At 43.7% G+C, this 13,771-nt stretch overlaps 2 protein-coding genes and 1 non-coding gene across 3 annotated transcripts in view; 2 read left to right on the top strand and 1 right to left on the bottom strand.

The window, feature by feature from the left end:
• Nucleotides 1–8,615, top strand: part of Myo3a (myosin IIIA) — a 205,286-nt gene extending 196,671 nt beyond the window's left edge. The window contains exons 32-33 of the mRNA XM_074056480.1: nt 537–680; nt 8,079–8,615. Coding sequence (XP_073912581.1) covers nt 537–680; nt 8,079–8,214 — 280 coding nt within the window. The 3' untranslated portion in view covers nt 8,215–8,615. The remainder of the gene's footprint in view (nt 1–536; nt 681–8,078) is intronic.
• LOC141417705 (small nucleolar RNA SNORA42/SNORA80 family) lies at nt 3,129–3,262 on the bottom strand. The gene has a single exon (XR_012442349.1). It is a non-coding gene; the product is annotated as a small nucleolar RNA SNORA42/SNORA80 family (small nucleolar RNA).
• A 4,155-nt stretch (nt 8,616–12,770) lies between the features above and the next one.
• Nucleotides 12,771–13,771, top strand: part of Gad2 (glutamate decarboxylase 2) — a 77,656-nt gene continuing 76,655 nt past the window's right edge. Inside the window, exons 1-2 of the mRNA XM_074056479.1 lie at nt 12,771–12,976; nt 13,670–13,729. Coding sequence (XP_073912580.1) covers nt 12,901–12,976; nt 13,670–13,729 — 136 coding nt within the window. The 5' untranslated portion in view covers nt 12,771–12,900. The remainder of the gene's footprint in view (nt 12,977–13,669; nt 13,730–13,771) is intronic.

The following is a 13,771-nucleotide window of genomic DNA, read 5'->3' as shown; positions in this document are numbered from 1 at the left end:
CCCCTATGTGCACATGGTGTGCAAGAATTAAAATTCAGTACAGAAACCAATCAACTGAAGACCAAGGGGTTGGAGGAGGCTGTAAGGTTACTTGTGAAGGAAGTAAACTAGGGTCAAGAAAACATGTGTGTATCAGTGTACTGGTGGTTGATAAATTGTGTTCGTGTACAAAAGCCAGCTTTTCTAATAGTGGCCCAAGGGTGAGCTAGGAACTCAATGTGTAGACTGACCAAATTGGAATTTCATTACCACTGGCTGTTCTAGCAACTACCAGTTTTGTGCCAACTGAAACCTGATAGAACAGGGGAAGCTGCTCCAACAGCTAATGCTCTATCCAGCATAGGAGATGAGGGGTTTGTTTTTAATGTCTGATCTTTATTGTTTTGCATACTTCAAGACTTCTCCAATTTGTATTAACATGTATGTGTTGTTCAAATTATAGTAAATACTTTTAAAAGAAGAAAATACTTATCCTATAAGTTAAGTGGGTAGAAAATTAGACTGATGCTATGGTGTGTTTATGTGTTCATTTACAGTCAGGGAAAATTACTAGATTTGGAAGATTTTTATTATAAGGAATTTCTGCCCAATTGTTCTGGACCAAAGGACAATAACCCTAGTTTAAGAGAACAAAGAACACAAGAAGAACTCCAGAATCAATACTTTCAGGCTAATGAAAGGTAATAAATAACACTTTAAAGTACAGCTGTCAACTTCATTCTCAATATTCTATTTTTAAGCAAAAGTATATGGACTTACAACAAAGAATTCTTAGTAAATATTGCATCTTCCTCATGATAATTTTGTTTTAAAATAAAATCATAAATGTTGTGGTAGCATAATCAGATATCCAGTTTTCTAGCAAAATCCTGTTTATACCTACTTTCTTGGTGTAATTATTAATAGCACACCCTTTTAAAAATATTTCAGTTTAGGTTGGGTGTGATGGCTCATGCCTGTAATCCTAACTACTCATGAGATAGAGATGGGGAGTATCACAGTTCAAGGCCAGCCTGAGCAAAATGTTCATGAGACCCCCATCTCTATCAAAAGAAAAAAAAAAAAACTGGGCCTGCTCGCATGCACCTGTGATCCCAGCTATGTGGGAAGCATAAATTGCAGTTCAGGCAAGCCTGGGCATAAATGCAAGATCCTATCTCTAAAACTAACCTAAATAAATAAGGTCTGGAGGTGTGACTCAAGTGCTAGAGTGTCTTCCTAACAAACACAAGGCCCTGAGTGTGATAAACTATATGGTTATCCTAGTTATAAGAAATACATCATATTTTAAATCTATGTTAATCTCTAAACAATGCAATTTTAATCACTTAATGGTTTCTTAATTGTGCTTATAATTTTCAGACTCAGAGATGTCAGACCAAAAATAATTCATAGAAAAATTAGTATTTTGGATTTGATTTTTCACCTTACCACCAGCTTTGTGACATTAAATAACTTCTTTTGCATCTATTCACTGCTTTAAGGATTTTTTTCTCTTTCCCCCAAAATTGTTTTTGAAGTTTGCTATTGAGGGTACATAAGATGGAAGCACAGTGTGTTAGAAATGGAAAAATAGTAACACAGTTGGAAGCTGTTCCCACAAAATCTTGAGCCCATGTTCTGGCAGCCAAGGGTACTCAAACTCGCTCACCCATCTTTTCTACAGTGTGACACGATTTAAAGGGCAGAGGCGTCAGAATCTGAGAGTCTTAGATTTGTACCCCCATTAGGCTATTTAGTAATTGAGTGACTGTTCCCTGACCTCTGTAGGCCCTGATTTCCACATCTGCAAAAAGATTTGCTAATAATAACTGCCTCATTCTATTGTTGTAGAAATTAAATGGAGTAAAACAGTTCTTAGCACTATGTGGTGTAGCAGAGGTATTCCATAAATTGCAATTATCGTCTTTATTTGCTTTTCTAGAATCTATTTGAACTATGATTTCTATCCTTTGTCTTCCATCTTGGAATCCAGAACTGTAACATGTCAGTGCTTAGAGATGTTCTAGTCTGATCATAAGGCTCTGTACAGAAGAGCTCCAGGTGCCAGAAAAACTAAATGACTTGTCCAAGGTCACATGTTGAATTAGGGATCTAAAATCCAAAGCATTTCATACTCTGCTCTATTGTTTTCCACTGACTAACTGCTTCTCATTTTATCAGCCCTCTCTGCCCCCTCTCCAGAATATTCTTCCTCTTTCCTCTCTGACAGACACAGACACACATCTGCTGTAAAAGCATTATATCCCTGAAACACTGCCCATTGTCCAGTGATGTCTGTGAGTATGTAGCTAGCGTCCACTATAATAAGAATGTTGCATTGAGTGCTTACTTTGTTGTTGACACTATGTTATCTCGTCTAATCATTTTATAGATGAGAAGGCTAAATCTCAAAGTTTAGTGATTGAAAACTAAGTGATGAAACCAGAACATTTGAACACAGAACTTCTCCAGTCAATGGCTTTAACCACTATTCAGTACTCCACTTTACGTAAAGCATTGTGCTGGGGGTTTAAGGAAGGGGTGAATACAAGAGTACATAAGGTGTGGTCCTTACATCTAAGAAGCTTGATGCTAGAAGGAAAGTGTACTGATAAAAAACAAAGATCAACAAGGTAACTCCAAGAGGAGGGGATATTCTAAACTAAGGAAGATTATAGAGACAAATCAGCCAAATACAGTAAATCTTGATAAGACCCTAGATTGAAAACATGAATCAAGCAAAAATGCTTTGTCTTCTTTATTATGCTTATGTCTTTTCTTCAACAAAATTAGTAATAAGGGCAGAACAAGACCTGCTGGGAGGAGGAGGGAGGAAGGGGGGAGGATGGAGAAATGACCCAAACAATGAATGCACATGTGAATAAATGAAAAAAAGAAAAAAACAGGAATCAAAAATTTTGGAACAATTAGAGAAAATTGAGACTAAACCATATGTTGGATAATGCTATTGCAGAAAGAATATTTTAGTGTGCATGTGAATACATTCACACCCACACCCAGACACCAACCAAGAACTGATAGTGTGAGTAAGCAGGGAGTAAAGGGACTCTAGCAATGATGGATTGAATGCCTTGTGGAGTTTTTACATTGATGAATAATATTGTATTTTTTTTTCTGTTTTTTCAAATTGTATAACCTTCATTGCTCACAGCCCACAAGCAAGAAGACTGGGCAATGGTTTGAGGCTACATTTCACTCTGGTATAGGTATACTCTGAGAGGCCCACAGAGAAGGGTCTGCCATAAATTCATCACTATGTTCAAAAATTATACATATTTATGGTATAGCACATGATGTTTTGAAATACATGTACATTGTGGAATAGATAAACTAAAATAATTAGCATATGCATAACCTGTCATGCTTATTATTTTTGTGATGAAAATGCTACTTCTGGCAGTTAGTATATATTGTTGTGAACTACAGTGATCACATTGTAAAGTAGATCTCTTGAACTTATTCCTGCCAACTGAAAGTTTGTATCCTTTGAACAATGTGTCCCCAGTTTCCTGCCCTTGACCTCTGGTAACCATGATTCTGTTCTTTGCTTCTATGAGTTTGACATTTTTAGATTCCACAAATAAGTAAGGTCATGAGGAATGTCTTTATGCATGCACCTGCCTTATTTTACTTAGCCTAATGTCCTCCAGATTCATCCATGTTGTCACAAATGACAAGATTCCCTTCTTTTTTAAGGCTGAATATTCCATTGTGTATAGAAAACACACTGGACAGCCAACGTTGGCTGGTTCCATATCTTGTGTATTATAAATAATGCTTGAAGGAACATGGAATCATAATTATCGCTTCAGAATACTGATTTCATTTCCTTTGAATATACACCAACCAGTGTGATTTTTGATCACTTAGCAGTTCTAGTTTTAATTTTGAGGAACTTACATACTGTTTTCCATAATGGCTGCCCTAATTTACATTCCCACCAACACTATACAAAGGTTCCCTTTTCTCCATATCCTCACCAACACTTGTTATCTTTTAACTTTTTGATAATACCCATCTTAAGTAGTGTGGGAGTGTTCCTCATTGTGATTTTAATTTGGATTTCCCTAATAATTAGTAATTAATGTTGATTTTTTTTTCATACCCTGTTGGCCATTTTTTACGTCTTCTTTTGAGAAACATCTATTTGGGTCCTTAGCCCATTTTTTAATCAGGTTATTGGTTTCGTTAGTATTGAATTTTTGAGTCTCATATATTTTGCATATTAACCCCTTATTAGGGATATAATTTGAAAATATTTCTTGGCTTACATATTCACTGTTTTGATTATTCCCTTTGCTGTGCAAAAGTTTTTAAGTTTGATGTAATCCCATTTGTTTATTTTTGCTTTTGTTGCTTATACTTTGGGGGTTATATGAAAAAAAAAAAAAAAACCACCTTGCCCAAGCCAATGTTGTAAATCTTTCCTCTATATTTTCTTCTAGGGGTTTTATGGTTTCAGGTCTAACATCTAAGCTTTTAATACATTTTGATTTTCTTTTATATGGTTGTGAAATAAGAGTCTATTGTGATTCTTCTGCATGTGGGTATGCAATTTTCCCAGCACCATTCACTGAAGACACTGTCCTTTCCCTATTGTGTGCTCTTGATATCTTTGTCAAAAATCAATTGATCATATTCATGACTTTATTTCTGGGCCCTCCACTCTATTTCATTGGTCTGTAAGTCTGTTTTTATGCTGGTTATATGCAGTTTTGGTTACAAAAGCATTGTATATACATTTTGAAATCAGGTAATATGATGCCTCCAGCTTTGTTTTTTTTGCTCAATATTTGAGCAAATATTTGCTATTCCCAGACTTTTGTGGTCTCATTTGAATTGTTTACATTTCTTTTTCCTATTCTGTTAAAGTGTTGGAATTTTGATAGAGATTGCATTGAATATTTAGCTTGCTTTGACTAGTATGGACGTTTTAACAGTGTTAATTCTTACAATCCATGAACATGGGATATATCCCCATTTATTTGTATCATCTTCAGTTACTTTCAACAATGCCTTGCAGTTTCCGGTACATTGATATTTCATCTCCGTGGTTAAATTTATTCCTAAGTATTTTGGTTTTGGCAGCTATTATAATTTAAATTGCTTCCTTGATTTCTTTTTTTACATAGTTTGATCTCACAGGTCTAGTAAAAATGATGGCAGGAAATTGGTGGCTAGAGAATAACACTGGAGAACAACAGAAGGCCATTTTCTCATCTCCTCATAAGAGGAAATACAGTGGGGTCTGTGTTGGGCAATAGTGAGAGATCTGGATATTTAGGGCACATCCAGGTTTAAATTACAGCAAGGGGGTATTGAGAGAATGTAAATGGATGACGACACAAGAGTGCATTAGTTAAGGATAGGCAAATCGTAAAAGAAGTATCTTCAGAAGAGAGACTAAATGATAGTGTGGGGAAAAGAGGGCATTTGAACTCTTTAGACTTGGGTTTGAATTCTCACCCAACACCTTACCAGTTGTATCAATTAGAGCCAGTCTGTTTCCTCATCTGTGATTGAGAATAAGAAGAATCTAAGTCTTTGCAGTGCTATTCTTAGAATTGGAGATAATGTATATGACATACTTGAAAGATGGTGACTATTCAATATTCTTGAATTCTTCTATAAGAGAATTCAAGTCAATAACTCAAAAGAGAAGTTTCTAACCATACACATTATGCCACACAAGACCTTCCCTGTCAAATATCCATGGAGCTCAAGATGCCCTGAAAGGCCTTGCCAACGTTTCTTTGTCTTTTAATTATCTATTAAAAATAAGCCAGAATAAAGGTGGCAGGCAAAGTTCTTGACCTCTGCTTTCATTTTTACTTTTATTCATCTGCATATACCTCAGTGGCCCTACCACTTTCTCAATTATATTCAATTGGCAAACTCTAATGTTGGGTAAACCCAACTCTCTACCCAATCTATATCTGCACCTATATAGTTGAACATGAATAGAGATAAACTCAACCTAATCCTCCTTAAAACATATGACCACAACCTTAAAACAGACCCTTAGAGTTATGCTATATACACTTCCTGGAAAAATCCATTGTATTTTCCCAGGCAACTCTTTCAGACTTCCTTCTCTCTCCTTAAACCCTCAAAACTTCCTCAATTTCCACTGACAACCTTCTTTCTATTTCATCAATAAAACAATAGCAGAGTATAGACACAAACTCCCACCACCAAATCTATGAGCTGTCTCTCCTTGTAAGTGTCCCTCAGTATACTATGGATGACCTGTGTTCCCTCCTAGCGAAGACCAAATCTTCCCAATGTGAATCTAGGTCCTTTCACCCAGTAGAGAATTTTATCCTGCAATTTGTCCTGTCTTCCTTTTCTGCATCTTGAATGTTTGTTCTCTTCACTACATCATTTCTGGCAGTCTGTGAGCATAACACCCTTATTCCAATTCTCCTTCAAGACTACATATTTTTCAGCTCTTCTTTATAGCAAAAGAATAACATGAATGATACCATCTTATCCAAATCCTTTCTTCCCATTCTCTCTTGAGTCACTTCACTCAGGTTTCCCTCTCCACCAGTACACTGAAACCATCCCTGCCAAGGCCACCAATGAATTCCATTGTGTCACATTCCAAGAATGTATTTTCAATCTTTATCTCTTCCTGTTGACAGCATTTAATGCTTATGCTTTATTTTTCTTGCAGTACCGGGGTTGAACACAGGAGCTTATGTTAGGCAAGAGCTCTACCATTTGAGTCAACCCCCAAGTCCTTTCACTTTTAGTTTGTTTTTCAGATAGACTCTTGGGCTTTTTCCCGGGCTGTCCTCTAACTGGGGATCCTCCGACCTCTGCCTCCCATGTGACTGGAACTACAGGAATATACCACCACTCCTGACCCTCAGTTTTTTTCCTTAAACCCCTTCATTGGCCTCCAGCACAGTCTTTCTCTTGGCTTGCTTTTCACCCCACTGGTTTAATTTTCTCTTTTACTGACTCCTCCTCTTCTCACTGGTCTCTCAATTCTTTTCATTACCAACATGCATTGCCAGGACCTTACATATTGTCTATGCACTAAAATTCCTGAGCTGAAATCTCTAATCTACATCAGGACTTATATCCTACTACCTACTCTATATCTCCTCTTGAATATCTAATAAGCTCTCAGACTTAGCATAAGCAAAACTAAAATCTTCACCCTGCCCCCAAGTGCGCACCTCTACAGCCTTTCTTATCTCACTAAACAGCAACTTCATCCTTCCAGTGTTTAAGCTAAAATCTTTGGGGACATTCTTGATTTCTGTCTTCCACACCCCAATGAATCAGCAAACTCTTAGTTGTGCCTTCCAAGTATATCCACAATCTGGACAATTCTCATATCTTTTCACAAGCTTCCCTACATCCATTCAGGCTGGCAGACTCTTTCATGAGTCATTTCTCCACTCAGTGTTTCTCTCATTCTGAGTTAAAGTTCACTATGTGCCACTGGTACCTGGCATTTAGTACGTGCTGAATGAAAGAATGGATTTGTATTTTGGGAAGCAGTCCACACCCCAGGCAAACTGCAGAATCTAAAGGCAAACATTGGCAGGGGTTACTAGCACTGGGTCCAGGAAAGTTGGCCCAGCTGCTTCATTGAAAATATTGAAGCACTGAAAAGCTAACAAGACCAGCAGCTCCTGTGTCACTAACAGAATGGCTGATCAAAATTAGAGAAGTTTTTAAAAGAAACACCTGAGTAGTTTCAAACTACTCAAAATGTGGATGTCTGTTTAGGCACCTTAGATTTTCCTGTTTGACAAGTGTATTAAAAATTAAGGTACTAAAATAAATATTTGCTTTATTGTTTCTACCCAAATGAAGCTAGCCTTTCTGATCTTCACTTTCTGATGCTTTTCTCAGCTCTTATCCAAACACAAAGTCACCAGGTTTTTGAATTATGCATACAGGTTTGGCCATTAGCCTGACATTTTGATTGTATCATTTTTTAAATATCCATGGTTGGTGAGAGGCAGGAAGAGGAAGACACGCCTTACTAGGGGTAGGTGGGTATGTGTTGTGCTGTGGCGCGGTTGACACCAGGCCCTGGGTCTTGCTCACAGGTACTGGGCAGCAGATAGCCCCAAGGAGGAGGAGGAAGAGGAGGAGGAGGAAAGAATGTCAACAGCTAATCCCTATGACTACAGGAGGCTCCTGCGCAAAACCTCCCAGCGACAGCGCCTCCTGCAGCAATTGTAGCCCAGTTACAGAGTGGCCACCGCCACCAGAAAGTGCCTGAGCCTGCCTGCGAGGACTGCAGGACCCTCCTGACACTGGCACCTCCAAACACTGAAGCCAGCCGAGTTCTTGACCTTTGCAGGTGCTGCCAACTGAGTTCACCTCTCAAGTGCTTTGGTCAACCTTTGGTTCTCTGAAGGAAGACAGAACTCGGACCCCTTGGGAAACCCAGACCCCTCTCTCATTTTGGGTTACTTCAGAGATTTCTTCTTTCTTGCAAAAGGCTTTCCAGGTGGACAGTCGCGGGTGGGTGAGTGCAAGAACAGAGGCCGAGTGGGGAGGAGACAACTCTGAAGATGAACTTCACCTCAAACTTGAGCTTTCTCTTCCCTTGATCAGTATGATTGCTAAATAAAGGAAGCACGTTGGAAAGTCCCTGGTTTGCAAGGCTGGTCTGCCATGTCCCGGCTTGTTATACAGCTGTGCAGGTAGCTGCGCCCAGAGAGGGGAACAAGAGATGCATACTGTCGCCCCCAGCCGCCTTAAGCAAGCATACAACTAAGTTTAAGGGGGGACGGGGATCGCACTTGCCATACAAACACAACCTGTAAAGGAATTCCCAAACCTTCAACACTCCCCATCCCCCAATGTGGCTTCCTTTGGTTCCGACACTGAGTGGCACTCTTAGGTTTTAATTTCCTGCTCTGCAGATTTGGGGAAGTCTCCGCTCTGAATATGAGCGAGTTTACGCTTTGAAGGACAGTGGGTGGGCGGAGGTTGACGGGCATCTTATTTTAAAATCTGGGTTAAGCTATTCTATGGAGGGATCATGTCTTTCATGGAAGACACCCTGCGGGTCTAGGTAGTCTGGAGACGGTGAGGAAGGCTGCTGAAGTAGTTCACTGAAGACTGAATGGTCGGAAGGGCTCTGGCCAGGACACGGATTGTCTCTACTGCGAGCGCCCTCGGCTCCTGCACCCAGGCCCAGAGCGAGAAGATTCAGGAGAAATATTTGAGGAGCGAGTGAGGGCGCGTGCAGCGGTTGATAACTTTTGTTGCGCCACTTGTCCAGGGGTTGTAATAGTCTCTCCAGGGAGTTCGCTCCGAAAGCTCCCCAGAGATGGACTACTGCAATCGCTTCATTTTACAAATGAGATTTGGTTCGGGGTAAACCTCCATTGTGACAGGGCCAAGCCCCAAGTCCAAGTGCGCCCTGGTCCCATGGTTAGCGCCACGTCTTCACTCGGGTTTGGGACAGCAGAGACCAGTCACCACCCCCGGCTGCGCATATCTTTCGCCAGGCCTGGCCCTGGCACCAAGGCAACCAACTCACCAGGGCACGTAGACCCCGGGTGGTTCGGTTTCCTGCGCCCCAATCCTTCTGCCCACCCACCACCTGGAGGCCTTGGGCAGGTGACTGGGAAAGAGCTGGGCTTGATTTGCTGCCAGGCCCATTATTCAATCCTGGCTTTCCAGGTGGGCCTTCACACCCGGAAACCCTGACAGCTTGGCTCTTCTGTAGGATAAGAGAGTCATCAGACCCTCTCCCTAAACTCCCCACTCCCACCCCCACAGTTTTTTGAGTGAGACTAGAAAATAGTCCATGCTTGGTGAAGAGTTGAAATAATTTTTGTTGTTTTTGTTTTGTTTTTGCTTTCTCTCCTTTTTCTTTCTATCCCTCCTTCTTTCTCTGACTCTCCACATTTAAGTAAATGGAAGGACACAGGAGAAAGTGTGTACCAGGTATTTTCCTTTGACAGTCTTTGGGTAAACTGTGGACCAGAAATAGGTAGAAATAGGTCATCCCCCAAAAAACACTTTCCTACTGAGTTGCCCTAGAGCGCTCGCTCTCGCTCTCGCTCGCTCTCTCTCTCTCTTTCTTTCTCTCTCTCTTCCCCTCCCTTCACCCCCTTCCCATTCCAGGAATGGCCTGAAGCTTTTTCCTAGAGCGCCCGCCTTCCCTTCCCAGTCTGTGGCTGTCTCCTTTGTGAACTAATGACTGTAATTATTACCTCCCCTCGCTCTTTTGTTATTGACAACCAGAGCTCAGAAGAGGGAGGGGGGATCCGGCTCTTTGCTAAATGAAAGACTTTACAAAACAAATTGCTGTCTCGGGAGAGATGGCTTTAAGGAAAGATAAAACAGGGTCCCTCTGCATCTAAAGTGGGACGCGTTTAATTTTTTTTTAAATGTAAATACCACCACCATATATTTAAAGTACTCCGTAGCTGCGGAATTTATTTGAGTTTAAACAATAGTAGCATTTTAAGCCACTGAGTCAAAAGGAGGAAGAGGGGGAGGGGGAGGGGAGAGGGAGAAGAGGAGGAGAGGAGGAGGAGGAGGAGGAAGAAGAAGAAGAAGAAGAAGAAGAAGAAGAAGAAGAAGAAGAAGAAGAAGAAGAAGAAGAGTTCTGATGTTGGTATTTCTACCTTTCGTTTTAATCCATCTCTTCCTTGAAGTGTGTGTGTGTGTGTGTGTGTGTGTGTGTGTGTGTGTGTGTTCGCGCGCGCGCAAGCTCGCTGGTTAAAAGCAAAATATTTTCAGGATTTGGTGTGAATTTCAACAAAAAAACGAGGCCATATGCGAGACTGAGGCAAGAGCTGTGGAGCTGTTCTTCCCGCCGCGCAGTCGGTGGAACCACGAAGTCACTGCATTCCTGGAGTTGTTACCTTTGTCACCTGGAGCGTCGGGGGCGGGAGCGCCAGAAAGAGCAGCCAAGCTAGGCCTGCGTTCCCGATCACTTCCCTCCCGCAGCCTGGTCCCGGCTTCTCTGCAGAAACAGCTCTGCACCAAGGCTTTGGCAGGACCCAAACAGTGCCCCACCTCTGCGCCCACCCCAAGGTCCCCGCGGCCGCAGTTCAGATCCTATAGCTGCTCCCCTGATCTCCTGAACTCGAGCACGCGGGAAGAAGACAAAGCTTTGTGGAGAGAATTAACCAGGGCATAATAAACAAACGTGGGTCTGTACATGGCCACCCAGGGCCCCTCCAACGCCCCTCCTAAGCGAGGGTCCAGGTAGCCGAGACTGAGAATCTGAAGGGTCTCTGATTTGACAACAGCTTTAGAGATCGGTTGAGAAGGTAAAAGAAAGAATGGCTTATGAGCACAATAGGCGCTCGCTCAGGAAGCTGAAAGCAGCTCTTTCTAGCCAGGGTCAGTCATTCTCTCCCTCTTTCTGCAAGGTGGGCGCTTCAGGTGTGTGCTAAATTAATCTACACAGCCAAGAGATGGCAACGCGAACTCAAAGGGCCCCAAATCCTCCTCAGGCGTCTTCCTTGTCCTTAAACAGCTTTTAGAGAAAGGAAAACATCAAGCAGAGAAGATTTTAACTTTCTCTCCCTTTATTTATTAGAAAAAAAACAAGGAACTCCTTCCTACCAAGCCTAGCCAATCTCACACTCCTGGTAATCCACTACTGTAGATTCCCTTTGGGCAGGGGAATCTACATTGCTTTGAGGCCCCCTAAATCGAGGGATTCAGAAGGCAATCCCTTCTTTTCTCCTCGGATTTGGGAAGCCCAAATTGCTTAGTTGGAAACCCCGTGCACCTCCTCCCCCACACAAATTCAAATCACACGTAAGCAGCTGGCCCTTCCACACTTCTGTGGGCCAAGGTCACCAAATGACTGGATCCCATCCCCCACCAGCCATCAATCGAGCCGACTCTGGCTGCTCTTCCCGCTCCTTTCCAAGAAGTTTCCGTTCCTTTTATTATTTTTTTTTTCCCAGCCCGAGGTCCTCACTGATAGACTCCAGCGTGGATTTTAATTGCCTCAATCAGCAGTCTTTCTCCCCAGCCGTCAGTCAAAGCCTAGACGGTGATTCCAGAGACTCAGCTCTTGGCTGAGCAAGAATGGTGCGCCCTGGAGGCTTGTGCGGCTCAGTAAGCAGGCAAGAGGCTCTACGAAAAAACTGTAATTAGCCCGTGGGCGAACAGGCACCCTCCCCCCACCGTTTTCTCCCCAAATTCATCAGCCGAACCAGATTCTGGCTGGGCGGCTTGAGCTATTGAGGTCGCAACGACCTCAGCACCCTCTTGCAGGAAGGCAGCGCAGGAACCGTTCTTCCTTCTCGGCAGCCAAAATCAACCTTCAAATAATATCCCCAATCTATGCACAAATAAACCGGCCAAGGCCTGCCATTGGCTGAAGCCACCGCGCAGCCGGCCGCGGTAGCACCCTGGACAGCGCGACCGGGCTGAAGGGGGCAGCTAACACCTCGCGCCTCTGGCTCTAGCCGGGCGCGCCTCACGACTCCCACCCCCTCACTCTGACTCCAGCTTAGGCGCACGGTCTGCCTCGCACCCTCACGACTCAGCTCCCTCCCTCTCCCAGTTTCCCCTCCACCGCCCCTCATCTATCCCCTCTATGCTTCCTCTTCCTCAAAAATCTCTCCGGCTCTCTCTGCTTTCTGTTTCCCAGGCTTTGAGGAGTCTTCGGTCCCCTTTCCCTATGTAATCTCCGCGGCTTCCAGAGTATTGCCACATCACTAAGCCCTAACTCTCACTCGCGCTCTTGCACACGCAGACACGCACGTTTCCTGTCCTCGTGTGACACCCACCTTCGCAGCGCGGCCGCGCCAGTCCCCGCCAGTCCCCTCGCGGTGCCCTCCTCCCGCTACACACGCACGCAAGCGCGCAGGGCCAAGCCAAAGGCAGCTCGCCCGCAGCCTGCAATCAGAGGCGACGTGCTCCAGTCTCGCAGCGACCATGGCATCTCCTGGCTCCGGCTTTTGGTCCTTTGGATCTGAAGATGGTTCCGGGGATCCTGAGAACCCCGGCACAGGTAGGAGAATGGGGACTTGCAGCTAGCGAGCTTTGTGGGTGGCCCGGGGTTTGCAGGGCTACGGGGAAGATGCAGGAGGCTTTACCACCAGCAACAAAAAACTTCTTCCGGGCTCTTCGCCCTGCTCTCCAGGTAAATCCTTGACTGCCCAAGACCCCCCAACAACTCTTTGTCCTGTGGGAAGAAGCTCCAGAGTCTCCTGTTACCGCTAGGAAAGCTCCCCTAAGCAGGCGGAGTCTCCAGGACTCGAATTCCTGGACCTGGGGCTCTGCATGTTAATGTGTATGCCCTGAGCAAGAACGGAGTGGCGGCGGAGAAAAGGAAAATAGACAGGGGGACGAGGATTCTAGATCTGGAAAGAGTATGAGATGAAAGGATAGACTCGGTGTCTTGAACAAGGTTGGGAGGGGAGTTTCTTCTTGAAAGGATCGGCACCAAGAAGGCAAGTGCAAAGGGGCCTCTGTATGGGCTTCTCCTTGTCACACAAATTAATAAACAGAGGCTGGTCCAGCTGCCAGGTTCGCGCGCGCTCCTCCACCTGCTGGATGCACTGAGTCCCGGGCCACCACCTAGAAGGAAGGCAGCCCCTTCTCAGACCCTGGGCTTATTGAAGTTGTTCACAATGAAATTTCACACGTCTGTCTGCTGTTCTCTTTCTGCTTTCGCTATCCTTCTGCCTGTCTTTCTTTGCAGCGAGAGCCTGGTGCCAAGTGGCCCAAAAGTTCACGGGTGGTATCGGAAACAAGCTGTGCGGTGAGTGCCTGCGCCCAGGGAAGAAGGGCGGGCAAGGTCAGG

The sequence above is a fragment of the Castor canadensis genome, chromosome 15 (assembly GCF_047511655.1).
Source record: "Castor canadensis chromosome 15, mCasCan1.hap1v2, whole genome shotgun sequence".
In the NCBI taxonomy this organism is placed as follows: Eukaryota; Metazoa; Chordata; class Mammalia; order Rodentia; family Castoridae; genus Castor; species Castor canadensis.
The sequence above is the reverse complement of the archived record's forward strand: the minus strand, read 5'-3'. Positions and strand labels throughout refer to the sequence as shown.